Source organism: Suillus clintonianus, assembly GCF_016758775.1.
Source record: "Suillus clintonianus strain FC179 chromosome Unknown DEU56scaffold_130, whole genome shotgun sequence".
Classification (NCBI taxonomy): Eukaryota; Fungi; Basidiomycota; class Agaricomycetes; order Boletales; family Suillaceae; genus Suillus; species Suillus clintonianus.
The window spans coordinates 35,737-62,291 of NW_024539354.1; the positions used below are offsets into that span (position 1 = coordinate 35,737).

The 26,555-nt window shown below is 48.2% G+C and overlaps 10 protein-coding genes across 10 annotated transcripts; 3 read left to right on the forward strand and 7 right to left on the reverse strand.

Annotated features, from left to right (window-relative positions):
- The first annotated feature begins 25 nt into the window (after positions 1 to 25).
- DEU56DRAFT_835146 (uncharacterized protein) lies at positions 26 to 2,525 on the forward strand. Its single transcript, XM_041354741.1, has 4 exons — positions 26 to 176; positions 231 to 1,478; positions 1,527 to 1,677; positions 1,734 to 2,525. The coding sequence occupies exons 1-4, from the start codon at positions 114 to 116 to the stop codon at positions 2,195 to 2,197; spliced, it is 1,926 nt and encodes a 641-aa protein (XP_041202705.1). The 5' UTR covers positions 26 to 113; the 3' UTR covers positions 2,198 to 2,525.
- A 2,296-nt stretch (positions 2,526 to 4,821) lies between these two features.
- DEU56DRAFT_746871 (uncharacterized protein) lies at positions 4,822 to 5,758 on the forward strand (the record flags this gene model as incomplete). Its single annotated transcript, XM_041349234.1, has 2 exons — positions 4,822 to 5,054; positions 5,107 to 5,758. Coding segments are annotated over 2 exons (885 nt in total), but the record flags the coding sequence as incomplete, so codon positions are not given.
- A 715-nt stretch (positions 5,759 to 6,473) lies between these two features.
- DEU56DRAFT_873834 (uncharacterized protein) lies at positions 6,474 to 10,922 on the reverse strand (the record flags this gene model as incomplete). The annotated part of the gene is made up of 14 exons (XM_041355892.1): positions 6,474 to 7,090; positions 7,142 to 7,636; positions 7,692 to 7,939; positions 7,970 to 8,057; positions 8,251 to 8,898; positions 8,926 to 9,220; positions 9,245 to 9,480; positions 9,634 to 9,802; positions 9,858 to 10,028; positions 10,096 to 10,219; positions 10,287 to 10,409; positions 10,468 to 10,572; positions 10,645 to 10,787; positions 10,839 to 10,922. The coding sequence occupies 14 exons, from the start codon at positions 10,920 to 10,922 to the stop codon at positions 6,474 to 6,476; spliced, it is 3,546 nt and encodes a 1,181-aa protein (XP_041202707.1).
- A 1,678-nt stretch (positions 10,923 to 12,600) lies between these two features.
- DEU56DRAFT_112102 (WD40-repeat-containing domain protein) lies at positions 12,601 to 15,395 on the reverse strand. Its single transcript, XM_041344608.1, has 8 exons — positions 15,267 to 15,395; positions 15,206 to 15,216; positions 14,066 to 15,149; positions 13,900 to 14,010; positions 13,769 to 13,846; positions 13,461 to 13,715; positions 13,186 to 13,398; positions 12,601 to 13,127 (listed from the first exon to the last, which is right to left on the reverse strand). The coding sequence occupies exons 3-8, from the start codon at positions 15,104 to 15,106 to the stop codon at positions 12,768 to 12,770; spliced, it is 2,058 nt and encodes a 685-aa protein (XP_041202708.1). The 5' UTR covers positions 15,107 to 15,149; positions 15,206 to 15,216; positions 15,267 to 15,395; the 3' UTR covers positions 12,601 to 12,767.
- A 1,823-nt stretch (positions 15,396 to 17,218) lies between these two features.
- DEU56DRAFT_760796 (uncharacterized protein) lies at positions 17,219 to 19,163 on the reverse strand (the record flags this gene model as incomplete). Its single annotated transcript, XM_041350471.1, has 8 exons — positions 17,219 to 17,342; positions 17,391 to 17,941; positions 17,994 to 18,107; positions 18,162 to 18,293; positions 18,344 to 18,427; positions 18,483 to 18,602; positions 18,654 to 18,919; positions 18,971 to 19,163. 8 exons carry the CDS (start codon positions 19,161 to 19,163, stop codon positions 17,219 to 17,221), a joined length of 1,584 nt encoding a protein of 527 aa, XP_041202709.1.
- Positions 19,164 to 20,218: 1,055 nt separating this feature from the next.
- Positions 20,219 to 21,053, reverse strand: DEU56DRAFT_708530 (uncharacterized protein; the record flags this gene model as incomplete). The annotated part of the gene is made up of 2 exons (XM_041347458.1): positions 20,219 to 20,782; positions 20,835 to 21,053. Coding segments are annotated over 2 exons (783 nt in total), but the record flags the coding sequence as incomplete, so codon positions are not given.
- Positions 21,054 to 21,360: 307 nt separating this feature from the next.
- Positions 21,361 to 21,594, reverse strand: DEU56DRAFT_688736 (uncharacterized protein; the record flags this gene model as incomplete). The annotated part of the gene is made up of 1 exon (XM_041347073.1): positions 21,361 to 21,594. A coding segment is annotated over one exon (234 nt), but the record flags the coding sequence as incomplete, so codon positions are not given.
- Positions 21,595 to 21,695: 101 nt separating this feature from the next.
- DEU56DRAFT_873835 (uncharacterized protein) lies at positions 21,696 to 22,944 on the reverse strand (the record flags this gene model as incomplete). The annotated part of the gene is made up of 5 exons (XM_041355893.1): positions 21,696 to 22,066; positions 22,117 to 22,161; positions 22,309 to 22,420; positions 22,471 to 22,687; positions 22,739 to 22,944. The coding sequence occupies 5 exons, from the start codon at positions 22,942 to 22,944 to the stop codon at positions 21,696 to 21,698; spliced, it is 951 nt and encodes a 316-aa protein (XP_041202712.1).
- Positions 22,945 to 23,022: 78 nt separating this feature from the next.
- DEU56DRAFT_703728 (uncharacterized protein) lies at positions 23,023 to 24,056 on the reverse strand (the record flags this gene model as incomplete). Its single annotated transcript, XM_041347354.1, has 5 exons — positions 23,023 to 23,115; positions 23,173 to 23,454; positions 23,511 to 23,744; positions 23,793 to 23,848; positions 23,927 to 24,056. Coding segments are annotated over 5 exons (795 nt in total), but the record flags the coding sequence as incomplete, so codon positions are not given.
- A 1,307-nt stretch (positions 24,057 to 25,363) lies between these two features.
- DEU56DRAFT_918344 (uncharacterized protein) lies at positions 25,364 to 26,195 on the forward strand (the record flags this gene model as incomplete). The annotated part of the gene is made up of 3 exons (XM_041358102.1): positions 25,364 to 25,540; positions 25,596 to 25,700; positions 25,755 to 26,195. 3 exons carry the CDS (start codon positions 25,364 to 25,366, stop codon positions 26,193 to 26,195), a joined length of 723 nt encoding a protein of 240 aa, XP_041202714.1.
- Between the last annotated feature and the right edge of the window lie 360 nt (positions 26,196 to 26,555).

Genomic DNA, 26,555 nt, shown 5'->3' on the forward strand with positions numbered 1-26,555 from the left:
TCCATCACGTGGTGAATGTGACGACCCGCTTACGTAGTCACAAACTCCGCGGCGGCTAGAGGTATTACAAAGTAGGTACAAAGTGCTCTAGCAGAGATTAGTATCGAACAGGTATGTGGCCCAATCTGCCGCCTGGCATGCCTTTCGGCACGCGCTTCAACGAGGTTAATTTCGAGGTGAGCGCACTCCACGACAGTCAATAAGTCGATATCTTACGCTGGTCATGCAAGAACCTCATCGCAGATGCGACGCAAGGATCCGTTCAAGCAATCGCGCAACTAGCAACCCTTGCATCAGATCATGCTTGCCTCCCGAGCCAATATGAGCGCATGATGAAAGCAGCCTACCTCTTGCTCGACTCTATGCATATTCCATATGGCGAGGATCCATCAGTCGATGATGTAGGCGCTCCATGCGCCGCCCTCACTTTTATAGGTTCCACGTTTTTCATCTGGATATCAGACGATAAGATGGTGGGTGGCCTCATCGCAGACCTGCTGAGTCACTGGAGCGATATTCGCCACTGGATTTTGTATATCTATACCGAATTCATCCAAGCGGATTCACTTAGCATCAGCACCCGCCGGGATTGCAAGACCGCCATCGTGACCTTTTTGGCGTTGACCCGCGATAGGATGTTGAGTAGTTGGTCGAAGAAGGTGGTCTCTGATACCAAAATAATGCCCTTGATATTCGCCCTTTGGAACCTTGAAACCACGGATGCTCGATTCTCATCTCATACCGGGCAATTTAATGCGTATCGTGAATCTGTTGTCCTCAACTCCTGCTTCCTAATCTCGCACGAGACGAATTCGCCAATCGATTGGGATAAGGCTTTGCTCCCTTTCGACGGACGGCCAGAAATCGCGTCGAGAGTTGCGCTTACGCATTTATCGCAAGAAATGGCACGGCAGTACCTGGATCCAGAATGTATAGCATGGGACGTGCACATCGTCACAGCACTTTCATTCCGCGACGACATGCGCTGGGCGTTATTGAACCTCGGAGCAATATCAACCATCACGCACGTTATCCACCTTATCGTCGGACGATCTTTTGATCCAGCAAACCTCACCTATGCCGCAAGGTGTATCTCCAACGCGTCGCTGTTTCTGCGGCTTCGTATGCAAGAAAACGATGGCAATCCATGGATGTCAGAAGCCATTCGGGCAGATCTTATCAAGGGATTGCTCAAATCCGAACGGTACATACCGTTCATGGACAATGACAAGGCTCGTGATGCACTCTCCGACATACTTCACATGATCATCCCCGCATACACCGCCTACCGCTCATTGCTCTTGCCCATAGCAAAAGCAGTAGCTGAAATAAAAAACCTTGGACTGGACAAGCAGCTGGATAAACGTGGGAAATTACACGCGGGCTGGGTATGCCTGCAAGAAACGACCGATCAGCGAAGATCACTCGAATACGATGGTCCTGGCCAAGTTCATGTACAAACATGCCATAACGATAATGTGTGTCAGATTGTCCAAATTTTTGAAACTACTTTGACGCATGATCAGTGTCGAAAAACTGTGCCGACAGGTACGCTCAAGCGGTGTGGGGGATGTCTCCACACGTATTACTGCAGCAAATCATGTCAGCGGTATGATTGGAGGCGAGGAAAACACAAGGCATACTGTTCCAGAGTTCAAGATCGTTCTTCGTGGTCTCGTGAGCGTCCTGTTGTATTTATTCAATGCCCGCATTAGCTTAGCATCATCCTGCAGTCGGCGGAGAGATGAACGGCATATCAAATCGCGACCTCAAATTCCTCGACTGCGTCATAGAAGACGAGCTCAAGAAACACAGAGCTCGTATCGCTAATCATGGGCTGAAAATCAACGTTGTAGAGTTAGACCTCACTCACGGAGAACCAAACATCACATTCGACTCCAGAGGTGTTAACCCAACCCCATTCAAGCTCTTATGTCGATGCGAACACTACGCGCACGATACTTGGAAACGCCTGCGACAACACGTCGTCAGGACAGACGAACCGGTTGTCTTGGTTCGCGCGTTCATTCCAGGTGGAATTTCAAGAAAGGCCGTCTTGCGAGCCATCCCGCTTTTCCAAGTACTTGGACGTCCTCCCGTGCGACAATCACGCGTGTACGCCACATACGTCTATACATGCTGTGGCAGACCGGGACAGGAGGCCAACAACAGTCCTCTTAGAAGTTTTGCAAATTGACGAGTCGTGAAGGGAAGCAGATATGGTACGACGAGTGTGGCCAGCCCATTGGATAGTTAGTAAGTGGTGGTCACGAATGGACTTGGAGCACGTACTATGTAATGGCTCATATTTAATTGGGCCGGGACCCACGTATAGAATCAAATGTAACATTTACCCATTCACATTCATGAGTTCGGCATGGTACGAACCACACCTCAAAAGACAGGTCTGGTAACAGTACCGACTTAATACGAAGGCTCGATTGGTCCGACCGGCTAGGGGAGAAACTAGAGAAATAACCAGAACATGATCCGTAAACAAGATCGTGCAAATATTAGCGTGGCCCCGGGCAGACGTTGTCGAAAACCGATGATGGCAATAATTGGTAGTAGATGCACTAGTAGCGATTGAAGACTTGGTGCTAAATTTGCGAGACTTGAAAGGACTTGAATCAGTCACTAACGACTCGGTTACCTAATAGTAACTCAGCTAGACTTGAAGTCGCAGCTTCAAGTTTGGCAAGTCTAGTCACTTGCTGCTAGTCGTAGTATTTCATCACGACTAGATATAATACTAACTAACAAGTCAAGATGCGCCGCGGAAAGTCTAACAAGTCAAGTTTCTTCGCTGGCAATAATCCACCATGTGCGGCATTACCAGTCACGGTGGAGCCAGATAGTTTGCCTACGAATTATAGCACTATTGGTCGCCCCTTCACACCAGAAGTTGAAAAATGTCCAATGAGCGGTGAACAAATAGTGTATCAAACTATCTTTACAATGGATAAAGGTATCTCTGTGGATGTGAGTAGTTACTACTCTTCATATACTTAGCAAGTGTCGTGTCTCACATCGTACTTATTTTTCGTTTAGGAAGTTCGGGTCGAAGATTACCAGCTTGGTGGTCGACCTCCCTCGTATTCGTCAGACCCAAATTTCTGTGGCATTTCCCTAGCCACAGAGAAAAGTAGCCTTTTTGACATCAAAGACTCTCAATCCCAATCCCAATCCCCACCCCCGCATCCCAATAGCCTCTGGTACGATGATGGAAGTGTTGTCTTGAAAGCTGGAGACGATTTCTTCCGGGTGCATCGTTCTATTCTCAGCCAGAAATCCTCCGTTTTTGCAACCGTACTTCTTAAAAGTCAGGCAGAAAATACAGAAACTTATGAAGAGTGCCCTATGGTCACACTGGACGATGATGCTGAAGAACTTCGGCAGCTCCTCCTCACGATATCTACATAACTAAGGACCAGGCGTTTGATCCCGCGGAACCAATTCGCGTCGTCGCCATGTGCGCGCTCCACGTGTCCTCCTTTCATGTTCCACTTACGAATTATCGTACGCATTGAGTTTTCAGAGATTAGATTCTCCAACTGACCTGTCGAGCTAGGTACTTCGAGGACAATGCGCAATACTTCCTCTATCTATGTGCAATCCTTCGTCTCAGCACAAAATATCAGGTGGAACGATTGCGTGGCTTGGCACTTCAGCGACTGAAATGTGGCGTTCCGTCGACGCTTGCATCTTTCGATGATCCTAAACATCAGGATGACCGCGAGAACGCGCAACGAAATGTTCTTGCGGTCATCAACCTCGCGCGGGAGACCAATTGCTTGGAACTGCTTCCTTGCGCCTATTACTACTGCTCCCGCTTGCCAACCAGTACAATTTTGGAGGGTAATGGTGAAGTCGTCATAGCCTCACCAGACATAACCGCTTGCCTCCTCGGAAAAGACCAGCTTTTGAATATGCAACGTCAAAAGACTCACTCGTTTTTATTCACGCTTCCGGGAATTGGTTTTTTCAATCAGTCCTGCCAGAATTGTGGAGGAAATATCAAGCTTTTGTTGCAATATTTTCAGCGCCAGGACTTCATGACGCCTTGCACATTCGAACAATTCACGGATTGGGAGAACATAGGAGTATGTAAAAGCTGTGCTACCTCACACCAAAACGATCACAAGAGAGGTCGACAAGATGCATGGGCGGAACTTCCCAGGATTTTTGGATTGGAAAGTTGGGAGAAGATATTATCGTAGCATCATTTGGTTGAGTGCAGCGCGTTTCTGCAAACACACAGTTGGATGGACATGATATTTGTAGTTGGAAGCCAGTGAGCTACTGTATGATGTATGGAGTGTTTTAAAGTTGATCCCTTACGTATGTTGTACATTTGAAGATGCACTAGTAGCGATTGAAGACTTGACGCCAATTTTGCGAGACTTGAAAGGACTTGAATCAGGCCCTATCAGGCCGCGTCAATAACGACTCGGTTACCTAATGGTAACTAGACTCAAACTAGACTTGAAACTTGACGTCACAGCTTTGGCAAGTCTATAGTCACTTGCTGCTACTAGTCGTAGTACTTCATCACGACTTGATATAATACCAATCAAACTATCTTTATGAATAAATCTGTCGGATCCGTGGATGTGAGTAGTTACTACCCTTCATATACTTAGCAAGCGTTGTGTCTCACGTCGTACTTATGATTAGTTTCAGCTTGGTGGTCGACCTCCCTCGTACCCGTCAGACCCTTCCCTAGCCACAGAGAAACGTTGGTATATTGACACCAAACTTGAAGAAACCCGATCCCAATCCCAACCCCGATCCCAATCCCAATCTCAATCCCAATCCTCACACCCACATCCAAATGACCTCTGGTACCATGATGGGAGTGTTGTCTTGAAAGCTGGAGACCGTTTCTTCCGGGTGCATCAATCTGTTCTCAGCCAGAAATCTTCTGTTTTTGCCACCCTACTTCTTCAAAGTCAGGCAGAAAATACAGAAACTTATGAAGAGTGCCTTATGGTCACACTGGACGATGACGCTGAAGAGCTTCGGCAGCTCCTCCTCACGATATACGAGTTATCGTACGCATTGGGTTCTCAGAGGTTAGTTTCTCCAACTGACCTGTCGAGCTAGGTACTTCGAGGACAATGCGCAAAACTTCCTCTATCTAGGTCCAATCCTTCGTCTCAGCACAAAATATAAGGTGGAACGATTGCGTGCATTGGCACTTCAGCGACTGAAACGTGGTGTTCCATCGACGCTTGCAGCTTTCGATGATCCTAAACATCAGGATGACCGCAAGAACGCGCAACGAAATGCTCTTGCGGTCATCAACCTCGCGCGGGAGTCCAACTGCTTGGAACTGCTTCCTTGCGCCTATTACTACTGCTCCCGCTTGCCAACCAGTACAATTTTGGAGGGTAATGCACGTGGAGTCGTCATAGCCTTACCAGACATAACCGCTTGCATCCTCGGAAAAGACCAGCTTTTGGATATACAACGTCGCAAAACTCACTCGTTTTTATTCTCGTTTCCGAGAGCTGAAATTTTGGATGGGTCCTGCCGGAAGTGTGGAGAAAAAATCGAGCTCTTCTTGCAATATTTTCAGTGCCAGGACTTCAAGACGCCTTGTACATTCGAACAATTCACGGATTGGGAGAAAATAGGAGCATGCAAAGGCTGTGCTTCCTCATACCAAAACAAACACAAGAAAGGTCGACAAGATGCATGGGCGGAACTTCCCAAGATTTTTGGATTGGAAAGTTGGGAGAAGATATTGTCTTAGCATCATTTGGTTGAGTGCAGCGCGTTTCTGCAAACACACAGTTGGATGGATATGACATTTGTAGTTGGAAGCCAGTGAGCTACTGTATGATGTATGAAGTGTCTTGAAGTTGTTCCCTTACGTACGTTGTACATTTGAATCAGCCCCATGCACGGACAAAAAAATTTCTCTGCAAGGTGCCGAGAGTCTATGAAGGTTTGGTCGGAAGGAGACTACCTCAAAAGTTTGTTTTAGTAGCATAAGAATTTGCGTCAAACATTCATTCATTCATTCACACTCATGAGGACATGCTACACCTCAAAGTGTCATGGAAAAAAGACGGCGGCAGCGTTGCGAGACGTGGAAAAAAATGATAGCATAAAAAGCAATAACCAGGACATGATGAAGTGCGTGATGCGTAGACAAAATCGTGCAGATGGCGTGAGGGTAACGGATATGAAGCTGTGGGTAATGTGAAAGAGGACAAGTGTTAGGATGACAATAGCAATAGATAATAGCAATCGAAAGTTGATGATGAGCAGGGTATATATGCTCAAAAAGAGGGGAATGGGATGAGACCAATGATAGCAACAGAGAAATGACATGAGGAACGGCAACCATGTGCACCGAAATATTAGAACCAAGTAAGTGATGCGGGGGTAATTGATGAGTGAGAAATAGTAATGAGGAAGTGGAAAGAAAGAGACCAAATGACTAATAAATTGATTCGTTAGAATCAGGCAATAATAGTGCGGGACAATCTTCTGGAGACCGTCCTTCCAGGCACCATCGCCTTGATTGCGCGACGAACGAGCGTAGCAGTAGCAGTGCTCTTGCTTTCCTCCTTCGACGAGCGTGACGTGCTTGCACTGCAGGCCACGACACCAAGCTCATCCACAGACGGATTGCGCCACATGTCATCACTAGACACTGGCTGAGGCATCGCCCGTCGAGATGAGTTAAACACCTTGAAGTTACGCGAATTGTTGTTTGTTGACTTGTACTCCAAAGTGGAGGGCGCACTGGGAACAGGTTTGAGGTTGTCGGATTGGTATCCCTTGCCGACGCGTTTGACACCAGTGGTAGACATGAGGAAGCGGTCGTAAACGCCTTCCACACGACGGAGGTCTGGCGAATTGATGACCATCTGCTCCCCAGACTTGCGCGGCGGATAAGGCTCGACATGGAAAGGAGACGCAGTAAGATCGCTATCATCGAACAAAATCGACCGTCGTCTTATAGGGTGAGGCGTTTGCATCCCATTCCCATCCACATCACTCGACCGTGGCGGCGCAATGAACAGATTCCGGTCCAGTACTGCAGATAACCGGGGCGTAGGCGCTGCTACCGTTTCTGCTCAAGAACAATTAGCAACTGCACGCGGAACACACACAAAGAACACACCTCTCGTAAGATCAAACTCAAGCTTATCCACAGGTCTAATATGCCTGTCTAAATTACCCTGGGATCGTGACTTCTCCCTTCTCTTCGACGGCGAGCCCAACCCATCCATGTCGTTTTCGTCCACCTTCGGCGAGCGCGTCGAGATAGTAGCACGACGCTGGCGTCGGGGAGTCTGAGCGAGCACGTTGATGGTAGGCACACCAGCACGTTGCGAAAACCCAGAATCATCGGGAGATATATACCCAGAGAACGAGTTGCTCTGATCCGCAAGAGCCGACCGTCCAGGGGACAACGGGGCATTGGGATCATTACAGAAGATTTCATTCGCGGCAAGCGTGCGGCGTGGCAGGCGCGAAGATGAACGCGACGTATTAGCATTGAGCGCATGGACTTGCGAATTAGAACGTGAGATGGGTGGCGAAAGCGGAAGCGCAGGAGGTGAAGTGATGTTGTTGGATGCAAAAGCAAAGTTCTGGCGCGTTTCCTCGACGACCCCTGAAAATAAGTTGCATGAGCGGTCTAACCCATGAATGAGGGTAAAAACACTTACTCTCTACGTTCTGAATCCAAAGATTCATCCGGTCAATAGCTGTCTCTCGTTCCTTCTCGGCGGAATCCTCTGGACGAATTTCCTCATAGCTGAATCTCCCAACTTCACCCGATCGGCGTTGCTCAAACTCGATAGGCTCCGGGGAAGCACACCACACAGGTGTCGTACGACCAGTCGTGATTTGACCCAGCGTTGAGGACTTGTACATCCGAACGCCTTTGTCTTTATCGTCAAAATTTAGAATCAGACTAACTAGTGATGATTAGAGAACGAGGAACGTACCGATCGAAGCTTTTACGCTGTGCTTGAGTCCGATGAAACCAGACTCGCTCGTGCGGTGCATTTCACTTGGGAGATTACATTCCACTAGACGCACACCATCCATCAGCATATCCCAAGTAGACCCATGCAAAAAACCACCCACCAGGCGTCGTCGACGCTGAATAGCTCCTATCCACTCCAAGCACCGAAATACTCCCATTCTCCATTGACAACAATCGCGCACTCGCCCTCACTCCGATCTTCGCAATCTCAATGTGCTCCTCGCTCAAATCCGCACGATAGCTCGTAACATTCGGATCAATCTCCCCATCCGCCTCCTCTGTCTTCACCTCATGCTTGGCGTACACCTCCACAGGACTCCCCCGGATGCTCGCAACGGGTGACCGACGCGCCTCCTGAGCCTCCTCTCTTTGAATCGCACATTCCACTTCTTCATCGCTCAACTCCGTCTCGTCATCGTCATTAACGTCTCCATTCGCCGATGTCAAGATAGACTCAGCCTCACGCTGCATTTCCGTCAGCCTCTCCATCTCCCGCAACCGCTCGCGTTCGCGTTCCCACTCGCGCATACGGTCACGCACGCTGCCTTTGCCTACTGTTGAGGACGTCGTATTGGCCATACCACTGGCATTCGCGGCTGTTGATACGTTCGCGAGGTCTGCAACGGACGTATTGGAGGTGCGGTGCTCATCCAGACTTGCCATCGACGTGTTCTGCCCCAGATTGAGGTCCGTCCGCGATACGCTCCGAACGTCCGTCTTCGAAGTATTACGAAGGTCCGGTCTCGATGCGCTCCTAACATCCGTCCTCGAAACATTCCTCAAGTCTGAAACACTCCTCAAAGTCCCCTTCGTCCTCGCCTTTGGCAATCCATGCGCACCCAAGTCCACGTTCTTCGCAAAGCCTGTCAAATCCGCCAACACACCTGCACGTGAACGCGAGCGAGGTTTACGGCCGCTCATTTTGGGTGTGCCGTTCTCTTTGGTGTTGGGGTTGTTTTCTTTGCTATCCGCGATTGACGAGTTTCCTTTTGTACGCGGTGTGTTCTCCCTCCCTGTCCTCGTGCCCGTGGTCCTTGCGCCTGATATATTCCTATGTGCGAGATTCGAAGGTGTCCTCGGTCCAAGCGGTGTCCGTACCGGCGAGAGAGAGTTGAGCGAGAACAACCCGGAGCTGCTGCTTGTGTTACCACTCATGGTTGTAGCATCGACGGGACTGAGAGGAGCAGGTCCGAGTTTCTTTGCGCCCTTGACAACAGGTGATCCTTGTACAGTTGACAACTTTCGTCCTTGACGATATCCATCCGCGTGAGGGTAAGGTGAGCGGAGCTTGGGCTGTGATTTCGATCGTGCATGGTGCCTCTCGCCGGTGGTGTCTTCCCTTTCCTTTTCAGGGGTGCGGGAGGCTGAGCGGGATGCTGAGGCGCGTGATGGAGAGCGAGAATTAGTGGACCAGGGGAGCGAAATGTCCAGAAGGCGCGAGACGGATGCCTCTTTAGGGATGGAGTCTTTGGGAGTGGAGGTGTCTTTCGATGGGGGAGAGGTGAACGAGGATGAAAGTGTATGGATGTGCGTGTGGGATGTGGTCGGAACGGCAGCAGAAGCGGATTTCTCTATGATGGGGGTGAGTATGCGCTATGTGATGATGAGACGTGACTCACTATGTGTGTGCTTGTCTGAAACTGGCGTTGCAGCTGCAGCATGCCAATATAAATCAGCCATGGCCTGTTTCGCCGTACACCTCAAATCCGCATTAGGAACAATCATGCGCTTGAGGAGCTTCTCCGCAGGCCTGGGGATGGTGTATGCGCCTACCCATTTGCCACGCATCTATGTGGCGAATACAATCAATTATTTGCCCTTTGCAGTCGCAAAAGACGCTCACCGTTCTGCCCCAGTACTTCTCCAGGTCTGCTTTGCTCGCAAACTGCTCGCCCTCTTCATACTCGAAGGGCGTCCGACCAACCAATATCTCGAAAAAGGTCACACCGAGGGACCAGATGTCGGACTTGCGGGTGTCGTGGGGAAGGCCACGAGCGCGTTCAGGGGAGAGATACTGTATGCCGTACAAAGTTTAAATATTATTGTTAATGAGGAGCTAGAGCGGAGGAGGAAATGCAAACCTCAGGAGTGCCATATGTCAAATTGCTATGGAATGCTTTGGGTGACGCAAGGTCATACTTCTCCGCGAACCCGAAATCGACCAATACGGGTATATTCTTGTGGGAGAGCAGGATGTTGGCAGGTCTGTGGCGTAGATTGTGTCAGCATAGTCTACGACAAAAGACACGGACGGAAAGGGTTAGTAACGTACTTGATGTCGTTATGCACGACCCCACGCTCGTGCAGGAAGTGGACACCACTCAAGAGTGAGCGGAACCATTCCTTTGCGCGGGGTTCAGATACTTCGACGGGGACGAGCGTTGGTAGGTAAGCCCTGCAATAAGGTCATTTGTCAAATGCGAGACACAAAAAACGCGTCAAGTAGAACTTACATCGTGATGAGCGCGTATGATGGGGTGATAATAAACGAATGAAAGGGGATGATCGAGGGATGCGGGTCGGCCTTGAACGAGCGCACGATCTTCATCTCGTTCCATCTACACGTGAACGAAAATATAAAAGTATGTCAAAGACGTGTATTAGACGCGCCACGAGGCAAGCGGACTTACAGCGAACGCACGCGCGCAGCCGTTGTGCTGGTCTTGGAGCGGTGGACGAGTTTAACGGCTACTTGGACGTCCTTGTGCTTGTCGGATGAAGAACTGGATTTGGGACGGCACAGCCAAACGCTGCCCCAGTTTCCGAAGCCGATCTGTATGACAGGTTCATTAAACTTGTTCGGAAGACGGGATAACAAACGTACCTCTTTGACGAACTGAAGACGTTCTGCGAGAAGCTGGTCGGAGAGTGAGAAGACGTCGTTTGTCTCTGGCGCTGGGGCGTCCATGGTAATTCTTGCTGAATGCTAATGAATCCGTAGTTAGATGCTTGCGATATGTAATGAGACTTTGAACTGGTGTGGGTATACAAGTACACTGGCAGACGTGAGGAAGAATCAGAAGCGGCGAGAATGAAACACTGCTCGTTGTCGTCTGCTGTGATGAGCAGAGACCTGAGAGCTAACAATGTTAGTAACAAGAAAAACGTTGAAATGGCTTATTCACATCACAATCTCACATATCACACTCGAACACTACCAAAACATTAGTAAATAACGCGTCGTTGCCGACTAGTCACGTTACATGTCAATATAAATAACCTTTGCCTCACGTACTTTACGTTGGTCGCAGTTCTTCTCTAGCTCACGATGGCACGTAGTGCGCGTAGACCCAGGTGAGCCTCTAAGATACGGTACTATTTGAAAAGTTGTGAATATCTGTGCGGATATCTGGTGTTGTGGTCAAGCTGAGCATCTTCCCGTGGTGATTCGACTGCTACACACGTTTTCAGATTCGTAATCGGCTTGTATTCAAGTACAAGCGACCACTTTGTTAATTACACGTGTCGATTTGGACGCACTTGATTGAAACCTGGTTATCAACAGGTAAGTTAGGCTGATTTCCCAAATTGTGCAAACTACTCACCGTTTCCAAGCGAACATCTCCAGACTTTTCCGTGCTCACGAAATGTTTCATCTGTGATCTCATTGACCCCGCGACATCGCTCCATCTTGATCGAGACGACTTTATCTGGATCCAGAATTAATGGTCGAGTTCTCGATCTGTCTGGTGGCAACCATGTGAATGGTAAATTATCAGTTGACAGGAAGGCATACTTCCCATTTAGCTTCACGACAATCGAACAGTTCTTGGATGAAAAGTCCACCACGGACTTGACCAACAGGCAAGTAGCTCCTTCCTGAGAATTAAAGTCTGATATCACCAGTGCGTTGTGTTGCAGTCGTCGTGATTGACAGAAATTGCGCTGTCGTCAGGTCTCTTGCACACAATAAATACGTGGCCGCAGGTTGCAAAAGCGTTGTTGCATCGATCATGACTTCGGACAACACCACGAACTGCAGGAAATTCGGCATACTCAATACCCTACCCCCCCGATCTTACAAACCGAGGCGAACATCCCGTTATTGTATAGCTCCGTTGAGAAATACGGATTCAAATATATAACATCATGAAGCCAACATTGACACCTTGCGAAGTCGTCTCTGAGTTCGGCTGGTCCTGCAGCCTGGATAAAAGGAGTCATAGTACATTGTACTGTTGCATTTAGAATACAAACGATGTAATAAATTTTTGAAAGAGTATGACCACCAATGCGAAAGTTTGCAAGACAAGAAGAAAACAGATCAAATCCAAGTAGAAATCCAGCCAATATGGTCACACTGATAATCGTAGTAGTGTCCACGCAGGAAACATATCCTGGCAAGGAACTGTCCTTCGATGCTCGAGCGTGAATCTGAGTCGTGACTGCTGACAACATGCGGTGGCCCGGAGGTGTGCAATTATGAACCTCCAACGGTTTGCAGATGTCGAGTTCCGCGTGCAACAAGCTGGTGGCAAGCTTGGCTAGGTGGGAGTGGTTTAATATGAATTCTAGCATCACCCCTTCACTACGTCCTGTGTTCTCGCCTACGTATGGCTGAGAATACAGTAACTTCGAAATCGAAGTTAATTCCATGCGATAAATAACCTGAGTGTCGAGATTACAAATACAGCAGCTGAACATAAAAGAACATGAAATAGCATAATAACAGTAGTGTGTAACTGGCAACACGAAAAAATAACGCAAGAAAAGTCAAAGAAAGTCGGTCAGACCCACACAGAAACGTAGCCGGCTAAGAATCCTTGTGGTAGTGTCCACACGGGAAACATATCCTGTCTAGGAACCTATTGCAGGTGCCTTCGATGCTTGAGCGTGAATCTGAATCATGACTGATGTGGTAAGTGGTGACAAAGCGTGATGGGGAAGTGTGCGATGATGGGCCTCCAGCAACTTGTGTTTCATGTATACCAACCGATGATGGCTTTCCCTGTCCTGACGAGGCTTGAAACAATGTGACAGCCCGTGCAGGACCGGCTGGGGAGGATGGACCCGGCGGCTGCGACGAGCCGTACATTTGAGATGCGGCGAGAGGGGCGCTGCACACTGCTACCTGTGACTTTCTCTTACGTTTCGGTGTCATTGCAACATATCCCTGTATTTTCCATATCTAGTAAGAATACAATTATTTAAAAGATGGAACTGAAGCTTACCTGACACCCGCGCACGGCATACACCTCAACAACCTCAGGACGTTTTGTTGTTATATTCATATTGACGCATGCGGAATTCTTCCCTCCAACACGCCTCAGTCGTTCCCAAAAGTTCTGATTTTCTTCGCTCTTGAGTTTGGCAGGGCTCTGCGCGTCAACAAGAGACCCTTTTTGTTTCTTGTCCTTCCCATTTTTTGGTTTGATGGCGCCGAGCTGAGCATTTGCAGTCCCATCACGTCAAGGTGATAATCTGCAAGAGCAGAGAAAAGACTTACATCAACATCCTCGTCAATTTTCTCGGCTTCTTTCCCGGCTTGAACCTTCCCTTCTGGCGTTGGTTGGTCGGATGTAGTGGTTGGAGGTGAGTTTGAGCGAGCGTGGCGCGCCAAGAATCTGCGCTTGGGGCGTTCTTGCAATGGAGTGGACTCATTTGCTGACTCGCGACGTCGAGAAATCGTGTTCCAGAAACCTCGAGCTGAAAAAGGGTTGGAAGGCTCGGGGGGACCAGATGTCGTGGCAGGAAGAGAAGACTACAATCACTCATTGTCAGTACTAGTTCCCTTGCTTGACAAACATAATTTACCTCAAAGAAGTTGACATATGGATCATCACGCACCTCCTCGAGGATGCCACCACCCCCTGATGAGCCTGTAGCATCAGCCTACAATGGTCTTGTGAGAAAGGCGAGGCAGGTAGTCAAGTGGGAGTACTGACATTGAGGAAAGACAATGCAGACCCGGGTCGAGCTTCCTGCTGCGTTCCTTGACTGTGATCTTGTACCTCCTTAAAGCTGTCATCACCCTCTGATGGTCTTGCAGCGTGAACCTGTGATGGTCATGTGAGCAAGGCGACTCTGAGGCGAGTCAGTGTGAGCACTGACATCGAGGCGAGATAATGATGGGAACCCAGGTTGATTTTGCTGCTGCGGAAGTTCGGGAGCTATGTCATTGGTTATCCACAGAGTAAGTTTCCCGTCGTATCCGCCATGTGCTAGGTGTCTCCCATCTTGAGAGAATGCCACATGTCGAAGGGCAGCACGAAAGCGGCCAGATGATTGGCCAAGTGGGTGATGGGATTCTGTGTCCCATAGTTTTGTAGTGCCATCCCAGCCCACGCACGCCAGGACGTTATGTTTAGGTGAAAGCGCGACCGAGTACAGGTCATCGTTATGCGCAAAGCGATGAAGCAGTTCGCCTGTTTTGCTGTCGAAAACACGTGCCAAGTTGTCGGACGCGGAATAAAGTTTAGTGTTGTCCGACGACCATACCACCGATGTCACAACGTTCCCTAAACCTTTGATGGGCCCAACGACAAGCTTGCCAGTTGTGCTGTCCCATATGCAAATGGTATTGTTGTTCCCGCCTGATGCAATTCTGTCTTCCGAAGGTGAATATGCGAGACTCCAAATCTCGCAAAGATTCTCGTCCTGCCAGTGCTGCGTCTTGATCGGGCCTACCTCTACTTCTCCATTTTCTGCTTTTCGAATGAGGATCGTTCCATCACTGGACCCACTGGCAATATGGTTCATGTTGGGAGACCACGACAGCGATCGCACCGCCTTGCTATGACCTGTCCAGATGCCTTCGATCATCTCCCCGTCGGTATTCCACCGCTGAACGCTTCCGTCATTCCTCCCGCACACAACCATCTTCCCGTCCGGTGAAAGCGCCAGTGCATATATCCTTCCTCCCTCGCCTTTCCATGCTTTTCCGGCCATAAGTCCTGTGTCGCAGTTCCACTTTCGCATCGTGCCGTCCGCTGAACAACTCACAACATGGATGTTGTCGTGCAAGAAGACAAAACTCCATATAGCCTCCTTGTGTCCCTCAAAATTGTGCTTTGGAGTTGGTACTTTCGCTTGCGCTGGGGTTGAGTCTGCCCTGCGAGTCTGCCTTGCAAAGAGCTCGAGTATAGCAGCCATAACAGCTCGTTATAACACCGGGCAAGGTACCTGGAGTGTCAATCTGGCTCTGGCGTGGTTCATGATCAATCATTGGTGCAACGTTTCACTGGTTCTCACCAGGGTTTCTGCTGGGTGGGTGGGTGAGTGGTTTAATACGAATCCTACAAGGCAGTGCTACCTTGTTTGACGGATTCATGTGGCGATACTTACAGCATTCCGACTAATCCGATATTCGCAGCCATGGCCGGCGCTGGTGTCCACCATCAGGATGTGACCGACTTGATGTCTTGATCACTCTAGCATAATGAACGTGTCATCAATCCTCGTGTGAGAGGAACACTGGTTGTGCGTCCCGCAGTTTCTGGTTTCACGTTGATATTGATGAAGTCGCAATTTCGGTGAGCGTTGAGAAGCAGGATCATGATACAGCCAGAACCAGAGGTTACTCGGGGCTAAATGCAATGCCGCTCAACATAATACTTATTTGAACGATGGACGACTCTTTGATTGGACGACTACACAAGCTACCCAACAATTTGATAAGGCGGCAATTGGTGAGATCAGCGAGGCTTGCATCACAGCAGTACTTGGGTTTGGGGCAGAACCTTGCTGCAATGTTACATTTTCTCACCAGGCTTGTGTATAGTGTTTATTGACGGGGCAGTACACAGTGGGTAGTGAGCGCACCCAGCAGATTGGCCTTACTCATTGTTCAGCGTTAGTGAGTGATGTTGATATTGGTTGCTTCTTAACATATCCGAATTGTAACGCCAGCGGGATCAAATAGGGTCGTACAACAATTATACTCGTCCGCCCCATAGACAGCATTATCAGAACCTGTAGAAGCGGATATGCCAAATGAACGTCGGGTGGATAGATCAAGCTGAGGCCCGTGTAGCGTTGTTTGCAAAACCGTTAGATCCAAACAACCGCTTTACATATGCTACTCGCATCACAGAAAACTGCCATAATAGAAAACATGCAAAGGTCAAATACCCAGAGTAACAATAATAGCAGTACACACTGTGGGAAGTAAAAACCATTAGATTAAGTGACAGTGGCAATGAATGTGTTGAATTCACTCCCAGTGTCACTTAATCTCTGGTTACTTGCATTCATTGACAACTGGGGACATTGAATTTTACCCTCGAGAATGTAGGGGTATGAAATTCATTGTCAAAATTTTAAGGACACTGAATCACATTAGCAAATCACATAGTCCCATTTTTTCCATTTTTTTCCATAATTTACTTAGCAAACAAATTCAGTGACCGAGGCAGCTAAGGAGAATAAGAAGTGATTTTGTACTTATATTTATTCCTACAGACAGCTGCAATAAGCAATATTAGTTGTGCCTGAACTTTCTTGAACACTCCACCTTTCTAGTATTTTGCATATAACTTACTAAGATCTCAACCAAAAAATTTCATGAGACGATGAATAGACTACACGGCCAATCGAAAAAAGCATAGAATCTATGCCCAAAAATGGGGTTATAGCACTTATGTTGGTCCGGTCTCCACACAACAAATTTCGTAGCATATATTATATATAATTATATAATACATATTGGATAGACTCAAAGGCTGACATAATGACAATAATGGCAGATCGTAACAACAATGCCTGTGGGGTGTAAATCCATCGGCTGGTTTCGGGTGCGCATTATGTACTGAGACCTAGCGCCGGAACTATCCTGGTTGACAAGCATAGAGTGTATACTGACGTAGGCATTCGTAATATACTGGTTGACAAGCATAAATTGTATACTGAGACCTGGGCATTGGTAATATGCTGGTTGACAAGCATAGATTGTATACTGAGACCTAGGCATTGGTAATATACTGGTTAGCCAGCATACCAGCTATACATTTTCGGCACACACACGACACTGGAATATATATAGAGTGTATACTTATTGATATGCTGAATGGGTACTGAATTTTGATTGCGTTGATATTGCACCATTGGGGGATCGCAGAAAGCACAATAAATGGGATCATAGAAAGCACGGCAGATGTATTATCCATGTATCAAATGATTACAGGTAAACTCGAGTATTAAGATGAGGGATGGGGCTTGGGGGGGCGGCGAAAACGAATAAAAGTATAATGCAAAATCGCTTTGAAATCACCAAATGAGTCCAGACTGAATAGTGGTCTGCCAGCGTGGGTTGGTCTTTGAAATTAGCTTCGAGACCTTCTTGCCACCAGGAAACTCAGCGAGATCAGCTTGAAAGATTTCGATGAACAACCTAACCAATAATCAGTTTGTATAACGGCGCTGGCTAATGAATACATACTTCTGCAACTCCTTTTCCTTCTCGGTGACAATTGATGAGGAGTCGTCGGCCATCTTGCGCATGTTTGAGAGTGAGTAGTCAACGAAGTTCCAGAACTTAGTGGTACTGTTGTACCGCACTGGCGTGCCTTCAACCAGTCCAAATCCAGAGTCGAGTGGGTCGTCAAGTAAGACCGGACTAGCACCGCCGCTCACATTTGATTCCTCATCCCCTCCGTTCACATCCAAATCATCCTGCTGCTCTCCACCTTGGTCTACACGCTGTTCGTCACCCATGCCAGCATCATTCTCATCCCACCTGGCACCAGGCGTATGATTGCCGTTGGCTTCCATGGGAGCTTGACTTGGAGTGACACCAGTCTGAGGCACATAATCGAGGTCAGCATCAAATAACTCTCGCTCAAGCTGTCCGATGTCGATATGAAGCTCGCGCGCGACTTTGTCTCGTAAATCTTGCTTGAGCGATGGAATAAGGTAAGCGGAAAATAAATCCTCAATGGAGGCAGTCTTGTAATCGCTGACACCAATGAGAAAAATCCGCAGAAGGCGCCGCTGTCCCCGTACCAATTAATATTGACGTTGCACTACAGATAGTGGGACTTACAAGAAATGCCATCCTGTTCCAATGAGTGGAGTCGACCTCCATGCCAGACCCGCTGCGTGCAAGTGACCTGGTCACATCAGCGATGCTTGTGCGCTTGACGATTGATGTGGTGAGCTGCGCAGTAGTGATAATGGTGAAAAACGAGTCAAAAAATATAACGGGACTTACAGCGGTCTTCATGGCACTCCGAATATTTGTGAGCAGCTTTGTGACTGCCTTGCCCAACTGAGCTCTGAGCTCAACGTCATCGAGAAGTCCAGGGGGGATTTTGAAGATATCCCTATTCTTGGAAATAAAGTCCTGAAATATGTTAGCAGTGTCGTTCAGAATAGCGAATATTAGAGCCATACCATTATATGAGACTGAGTATCAGTGACATATGCCGTTATATTCGGCGACAGCATGCAAGCAAACAAGCGGTTGTAAAGTCCATTCTATCAGTCCGATTTAGCGTATAACCACGCAGAAAGTAAAGTGCGGCATCGTTACCTCAAAGTCCTTCGATTCCAATGCGTCCTTTAATTCCTGCAATCTCTTGACCGCGTTTCCCTCAGAGAATTTGATGAGGGTGATCTTCAGGTCCAGGAGCATATAGAAAATGTCGCCAGACTGCATCAAGTGAGCGCACAATAAACCAGCAGTTCAATGAGAACTTAGTACATCAATGAAAGTCATCACTTCTTCGTGTGGAACATCATTTTCTTCACAAGCCTTCTTTGCATATATTTTCAAGCGTTTCGTACGTTGAGGTGTGAGCTTGGTGGGATCCCCATGGTTGGAAGGTCCGCTGTCCCTGCGGCGACGAATTCCTGCACTGATTGGCTCATCAAGCGACGTTGTTGGGCTTGAGGGTGGCTGGATTCCAACTCGAGGTATCTCTAGGGCTTCGCCGCTGGTGGAGCAAGAACTTTGGGGATGTGCAATGTCTGCCAAATGCACTGTTTAAGTTAAACCAGAACTTGAGTCCGAATACTTACTTCCATGTCCCCCAACAGACAAATGGCTAGAAGATCTGCTGCTGCCTGGGTCAGGTGTAGTACTTCTATTCCTGCTGGATCCTGCCGGTGAAACTCCTGTGTTTGACCGTGGCCTCGGTGACTGACGTCCAGGTGAGCTTGGATTTTGGCCACCACCAGATGACGGGCGCAGACGATATCCACGTTGAAACATTGCCACAAGCACCAAGGTTGTTCACCGTGACGGCTGCTCTGAACCTTGAGGTTTGTGCTGTGACACTCCGAGCCTCGAGTCAGGTGACTGAACCGAACATCACGATGTTGTCGGCAATAGGAATTTGAACTTGTTTGATTGTAACAAGTTTCATAAACAATTCGGAGACTCCTGATGTGTTTCTGGGCAGAATAAAAAATGTGGGATCATGGTATTCGTGTATGGCTATATATAAGCTGTCTGTAATTCTGGTGAAGTATATAAAAATTTGGGGACAGTTGGCTTCAGACGCTGGAGAAAGAATTTCAAGGATAACCAACATAGACGCTGGAGGAAGAATTTCAAGGAAAACCAACATGGACGCTGGAAGAAGAATTTTCAGGATAACCGCGCGAACACTGGAGGAAGAATTTCAAGGATAACCGCGGGAGCGCTGGAGGAAAAATTTCAAGGATAACCGCGCGAACGCTGGAGGAAGAATTTGAAAGATAGCCGCGGGAGCGCTGGAGGAAGAATTTGAAAGATAGCCGCGGGAGCGCTGGAGGAAGAATTTGAAGGATAGCCGCGGGAGCGCTGGAGGAAGAATTTGAAGGATAGCCGCGGGAGCGCTGGAGGAAGAATTTGAAGGATAGCCGCGGGAGCGCTGGAGGAAGAATTTTAAGGATAACCGCGCGATTGCTGGAGGAAGAATTTCAAGGATAGCCGCGTGAACGCTGGAGAAAGAGTTTCAAGGATTCCCGCGTGAGCGCTGGAGGAAGATAAGCACATAAACCTTGGAGAAAAAACCTCAAAGACAAGCACACGAACTTGTTGAAGAAGACGTACTTCATGTTGGCAGTCTAATACTGTCTTCTATACTGGTCGTGATACCATGAATGTGGAGCTTGAGATGGTACCATTGTGGGCGGTATCCATGTGAGATGAGAAGGGATGAGTGCCGGTGCTGATGGTACATGGGAAGATCCACTGGCGACTGGTGCCGTGGGGGGTGTCAGGAGCTGGGAACTTGAAGACGCAACTGACTGGGATGGTACCATTGTGGGCGGCATCCATGTGAGATGAGAAGGGATGAGTGCCGGTGCTGATGGGACATGGGAAGATCCGCTAGCGACTGGTGCCATGGTGGGTGTCAGAAGCTGGGAACTTGAAGACGCAGCTGGCTGTACAATCGCGGGGCGTCGTGGATTTGCGCGTGGCCGAGGTGCCTTCTCTTTTGCTTTCTGCGTCGCCTTTGGTTTTTTTGCTGCTGGGCGGTCAAAAACGGCAGGAACTCTAGCCACATCAGTGGGCAGTGCACTTGCAGATGCGGCACCCGGTGTTTCGCCTGATTTCTTCGCTGCTTTCTTCTCCCGGATTTGATGAGCTGCTGCGAGACGAACATCTGCAACATTAGTGACCCTCAATGGTGTCTCACAGAGAGACTGAGGGATAACAGATTGAATCTGGGCGTAATTGTGAATCGAATATGTATTGAGAAGGTAAAACGGCGAGGGTTCATGCTGAACAACGGGCTTTGTACGCGCTGTCTCGGTTCGTTCTTGAAGAACACGGCACTGACGAACATTCATGCACTGTGCTTTAACGCAGTCGTGCTGAAGATTTACAATACAATTAATGTCCTCAAGTTCATCGCGTGAGCATGATAACGACTCTAAAGATATTCAAACTTACTTGCGGGCCGATGACAACTTCGTGGTCGGTGAGCTCCAAAGTCGGTAGGTGAAGCGAAGGATGTAGAGCAGGTCCGAAAGTAAACTTCTGAATAGCAACATGCCGCACGTCCTGGCAAGAGTTTGACATCAAAATCTCACGAACACGTCCAATGCCCAAGGAGGATGTCGAAGAATCATGAAAGATAACGTGTCCTCCTAACGATGCCTTCTCGCCGTTGCCGATGACCAAAGAGGTTCCATGACGGTATCGAACAATGGCGCGTTGTGGGAGATCGAGGGCCTTAGAGCAGCGCGTTGCTGTCCACGGTACAGGCTTTTCTGCGACACGCTGTCCATCTTCGGCGGCGACTTTCTTGAGTTTACCAGTTCCTTTCAAGCAGAAAAGGTTACAATTGAAATGGTATTGAAGGAGGACACTACTTACCTGTGACAGGAGGTGTTAACACATGAATCCCCAAAAGCCGAGCCTGCTCTGGGTGCTCGTCGATGTAGCCTAACACCTTGTCACCCGCCCGAACCCACTTTTTACTGGCGGTATCAAACCAGTAGCCACCCGTAGCGATGTGTTTGACAATATCCTGTCTCGCGAAAATTCGGCACGTATCCTGGCTGGGGCCCTGTCGATTGCTGTGGATGCATGCGAGGCGAAACACGTGGTTGAAAGACTCGTATCGTTCAGTGGAAAAGAGAATCGCTGGACCGAAACGTCGGATGTAAGCAGGAAGATGAACTAAAAAATGAAATTTTGGTTTCGAGATGAGAATACTAGGTGCGCATTGAGCCGTTACGTTGAGAAAATCTTCGATAGTGCGCGAAAGCTTAGCCTATGAGTTAATCAGCATTGGAGTAGCATTGTCAGTCATCCTCGTACCAAGTATGTCTCTGTGTCGTCTATTTCTGTGTGCCATATGTGCACAACGAGCTCACCAATAATCGTCCACGCATCAAGTACTGTTCTCGGCAACAGATCTTGAATGAGAAACGGCATAACTTGAGCTAGACTCTTGAAATGTTTCCCGATGAGGCTGCCCTTATAATGGCAGATGTATTCGGCGTTCAGACACGGAGAATTGAGTCCATCCTTCGCGATCGAGTCGAGTCGCATTTGAAAAAGGTCCAAAAGCTTCGCCTTCTCGAGAAGATACACCGACTGACCCCAAAAATACTTGACCACCCCCAATAGCACCGTGTGGAGTATCTCCGTTGGCGTGTCTTGATGAACATTGAATCCTAACAAAAATCAGTCAGTGCACGGCCAGCAACACTAATTCAACACTTACCCTCCACGCCCAGCAAAGGATTGATGGCATCATCGAGCGCACTCCCTCATAAAAGATCTTCGAGTTCCTTGTTTAAAAGTGCCTTGACTTCGCTCTCTTGTTTTTGCTGGACGCCAGGCACCCGTTTTCGCAGTCTCTTTCCCATTTCGACAACCGCCTCGAGGATGTAGCCCGTCGTCGTATCTTTAACACCTGTTAAAGAGACGGATTTCTTGATTTTTTCCGAAGCGCCTGAATTGAGCGCAGTGACAAATTGCGCGCGAATCTCGGCTGCTGTTCCTGCAGGTGTGCGAAGCTGTCCTGGCTATAAAGGAATCAATATTGTGAAGAGTAGCGCAGAAAAATCTAACATACTACAAAAATGCTGTTGTAGCCCTCGTTCGACTCCTTGTACTCCTTCGTTCCGCCAACTTCGCATGTCCTACAAAAGTAGTTACAATGTAACCCTGCGTGACTGCACTCTTCAGCGTGCATGGGATTGTCGCCACCGAGAAAGAGACCGTATGGGACCAGCATGACTTCTTCATTGTCTTTACAGTCCCAAGTAAAGATCCCGGATTCCTTAACCTTCCTATGATTGCGGGTCATATTGTACTGTAGCAAGTATTACTGTATCACATACCCAATTGAGTCTTGCATGGCGCTCATCATCTCCATCGGAGCTGCGTGAGGAGAAGATGTGACGAAACGAACGCAAAATTCTTTCTCCAGCATTTCGCGAGGCAAATTCGCGTTCGACATGTATATTGCGTGGTGCTTATTCCATTGCTTGGAGACATTCCCCGACACGTCATCCATAAAGACGATGAGAGGGACAGCGTACACCATTCGACCTCAAGATTTTGCGCGCAACGGATTCGGTTCGAGTTTGGCATACTTCTTGGAGGACTCCGTCAGCCCGCATGCGAGTTCGTCGTCATCGAGAGATATCTCTCTGAATGACCTCCGAAAGGTAGACGTCGGGATGATTTCTTGCTCGTCGCCAACAATAAACCCGTCCTATGTATATTATTAGCAAAATTAGTGAAGATATAGATATACAAATGATGGGCTTACCTCCGTTCGTTGCACGGTACGCCCCAGCGCATGTAACAGCTTGTCTGCTGTCTCGCCCGTTGATGCGTACGACGCGAGAAAAAAACGTTCGGGAATAAAATACTCTCCCGAACTATCCTGCAAGAGCTCGTTGACAAAGTAAACCTCCCCGTCGACTTTAGCTGCTGGGGGCGAGGGGAGCTCGAACAGCATCTTCTCCCCGTTAAATACCTGGGACATTCCCCTTCCTCCGTCTTCGGGGTAATCCTGCATCGCAAAACGAGTCAGAGGGTTGGAATAGTCCTTAAGGTTGAAGTCAGTACAAGAGATCTGTGTGAGAGCGCGCAAGATTCACATACCTTCACGATTGCCTTTCCAATATCATTGAAATAGAATATGTTCCCCGAACGAGCGGTGACCTTTTCTGTCGGATTTCCGACGAGCGTTTGGATAGTGGTCTGGAAGCGGTTCAAGGCATACAGTGATGGAACATCATGAGCACCGAGTTCCTTTGCCCATGATAAAATGGCCTTTTTCTGTGCCTCAGAAAACGGCAGCCTCGGAGAACTGAACAGTAGCGCCGTGATGAAATGCTTAAATGAGACGTCAGTGTGAGGGATACGTGAGAGCTGTCAACATACAGCTTTTGATGGCCATGGGAACATCGGATGGTCAGGCGATACCGGACTGTTGAGGTCTACATGACTCTTCGTGGTCAATGGATCATCTGATAATTTAAATTAGTATCGCCCAGAGTGATGAAGTAGTGCGTTACCTGCAAGTTCAATCCCAAAATCCGATTCTGTCTCGTCATCAAATCCAACCTCTTCAGTCATTGGTGCGAGCGGCATGGAAAACAGAGATTCCCCAGAAGCGAGAGCACACTGCAGTTCGTCGAATAAATCACGTGTTTCGTTGACTTCCAAGTTGTGAAAACGGCTGCTTGACATTGCGTCCCACAGTTCAGAGATGGGCACCACTGGTTCTGAGTCCGAATCAATCGGTACATCGTGGTCCAGTGCGGGAATGCCAGGATCGTCAATGTCCATGTCACCTGTGGTCACAAACTCCATGTTGTCGTTATCGTTTTTACTGCGGGCGCATGAAAGGTTATGCAGGGGGTACTGCTCTGGGGGAGGGCGATCTTTCAAAGGCGGGGTACGTTTGGCACGGCGTTGGTGCATCGCCGTCGTAGAATGTTTCAGGACATGTTTGAGATGCATTGTACGCAATAATCCATCACCGCGCACCGGACAGATATTGCACACAACTTGAAGCGGATGACGAAACTCAAAGACTACATCATGCATCAGTACATTATATGAATATCAAGCACAAAGCATACTTTTACCGTCCACGAGCGAATTCATCAATGCCGGATTCATTGTGGTTGATGCGGTTTTCGAGTTATCGCAGTGCCGCAATGAAAGACTTGGTGCTTTGGAGGCGGCGAAAATCACGTGATCCCGACCTTTGATGTCATCAGTGGCGAATTCTGCGAGGGAGGACAAGAAAAAGGTTATGTCCGCACCTCCCCAACTGCCAGGTGTGCATGTAGATAGGCTCAGAATGTGTCCTGTAAAGTAGCAGATGATATGTAGAAGGGAGAACCCGCTCCTGAATATATAGATCTTGGGGGCGGCAAAGATAAGGTAGGACATTAGATGGATAGGAAGTAGCAGATGATATGTAGAAAGGGAATATGTTAAAGGAAGTAGCAGATGATATGTAGAAAGGGAATGTGTTAGATAAACCGCTCCAGCGAAGATAGGATATGGATAGGAAGTATATGATATGTAGAAAGGGAATATGTTAGTAAATCCGCTCCTCAGTATTGAGTATTCGCGATGGAGCGGATGGATGAAGAGCAGGTGGGTTAGTGGTCCAAGGAGCGTTCACAATATGTAGAAGGAGAACCTGATCATAATATAAGCGCTGAGATGGGGGAATGAATTGAGATTTGAGTCTTGGGCGCAAGTAGACTTTCCAACACCAGACTCACCGCCAACGTCACCTACACCCCATATTTGTCATATCCCTCTTCTCCTCCTCCCACAGGCAGGACACAGTGTGCAGACCAGGTGTGAAGTTTTGAAAGCGAAGAGTCGTGAATCATGATTCGTGCCAGCGATCCGATAAGGGGTGTTGAAAACACGTGACTTGTGTTATTGTTCCAAATTTCTTCCAAGTTCGACGTTCAACATCAAGCACAATGCATGAGACACAACCAACGTCCAATGACGGAGCACTCAAGCTTCACCACTTTTCAAGTTCCATTTTCTATCCGGAAATTCGACAAGCCGAATCAGAAAATGCACTCCTGCAGCCTCTCTTGATCTCTGTGTGGTTTTCTGGTGCGGTTCCTCGACACCTCGCACATTCGAACATTGTATGTCCCCTGATATTCCTTGATAACCGCTACCTGTATACCAATGGGTATTTAGCCCATAGAAATCACTGTGTCTCTGAATGAAGAATACACATTATTCACAGTACCTGTGATTGAGATAGCATCTCAGCGGACCGGGGAGCCTTATCCTTCTAACAGTGTAAGTAATTCACCTTGATTTTTTGCACCATGGCTGACCTTGGTGCATGTGAAGTCTGTGTCTTCCGGTCAATATGAACATTACTCCATGTCTGACGATGCACCCATTTCTTTCCTCCCCTTGCCGCCGACATTCGATTATACGGATTCAGACCACTGGGCTGAACTCTCCGGCACTATACAGTCGTGGCTTGTGGCATTTGCGGATACCATGAAGCCTGAATGGACCTGGGGTCGGGACACATTCTGGTATGCATTTGTCGCTGCCAATCCTGACTTCCCCGGTGGCAAGTGGGCATTCTGGGGTCCCAGTATTCCGCTTGAGGGACAATTCATTGAGGAGTGGGTGGGTGGCGGTATCGATTTGGCTGCTGGAGATGCTGACGAAGAGCTCGCTACCCCTTCGATGCACAACGACACCCTGAGCTTCATATGGACAGAGTTCTCCAAACACGTTGCGCTTTTTTACCCTTATCCTTTGATCTCTACTACATAATTTTCCTCCGCGGAATGGGACACTTGTCGGGATGGATGGGATACATGTTATGTCATTGCATGTCTATGTGTTGTCGCTGTAGTTTGCTGTAAACCAGTAAACCATTATACAATATCATTTCGGCTTTCTGTTATATTCGTGATTTGAACGCGAAGTGTGCAATTCGACACATGCTGAGCAGTGAGCGCTGTGTTGATAATGTGCTATACTCATTGTGCTGTACAATACTCATACTTGTCATGTATTTATCCTATATCTTTCATTATAGGTTGTACCGAAGCAAGGATGTCATTATAGATCGTATGCTCGCCGCGTGCTTCTCATACACTTTTGCTATATAGATCCTATACCTGGTTTCGT

Coding starts and splice junctions, on each gene's coding strand:
- DEU56DRAFT_835146 (XM_041354741.1), top strand. CDS start 114: ATGTGGCCCAATCTGCCGCCTGGCATGCCTTTCGGCACGCGCTTCAAC. Junction 1,479..1,526: donor AAACATGCCATAACGATAAT/GTGTGTCAGATT, acceptor ACGCATGATCAG/TGTCGAAAAACTGTGCCGAC. Junction 1,678..1,733: donor AGATCGTTCTTCGTGGTCTC/GTGAGCGTCCTG, acceptor ATCATCCTGCAG/TCGGCGGAGAGATGAACGGC.
- DEU56DRAFT_112102 (XM_041344608.1), bottom strand. CDS start 15,106: ATGGCTGCTATACTCGAGCTCTTTGCAAGGCAGACTCGCAGGGCAGAC. Junction 14,011..14,065: donor CATCATTATCTCGCCTCGAT/GTCAGTGCTCAC, acceptor TGACCATCACAG/GTTCACGCTGCAAGACCATC. Junction 13,128..13,185: donor ATGCCGTGCGCGGGTGTCAG/GTAAGCTTCAGT, acceptor TGGAAAATACAG/GGATATGTTGCAATGACACC.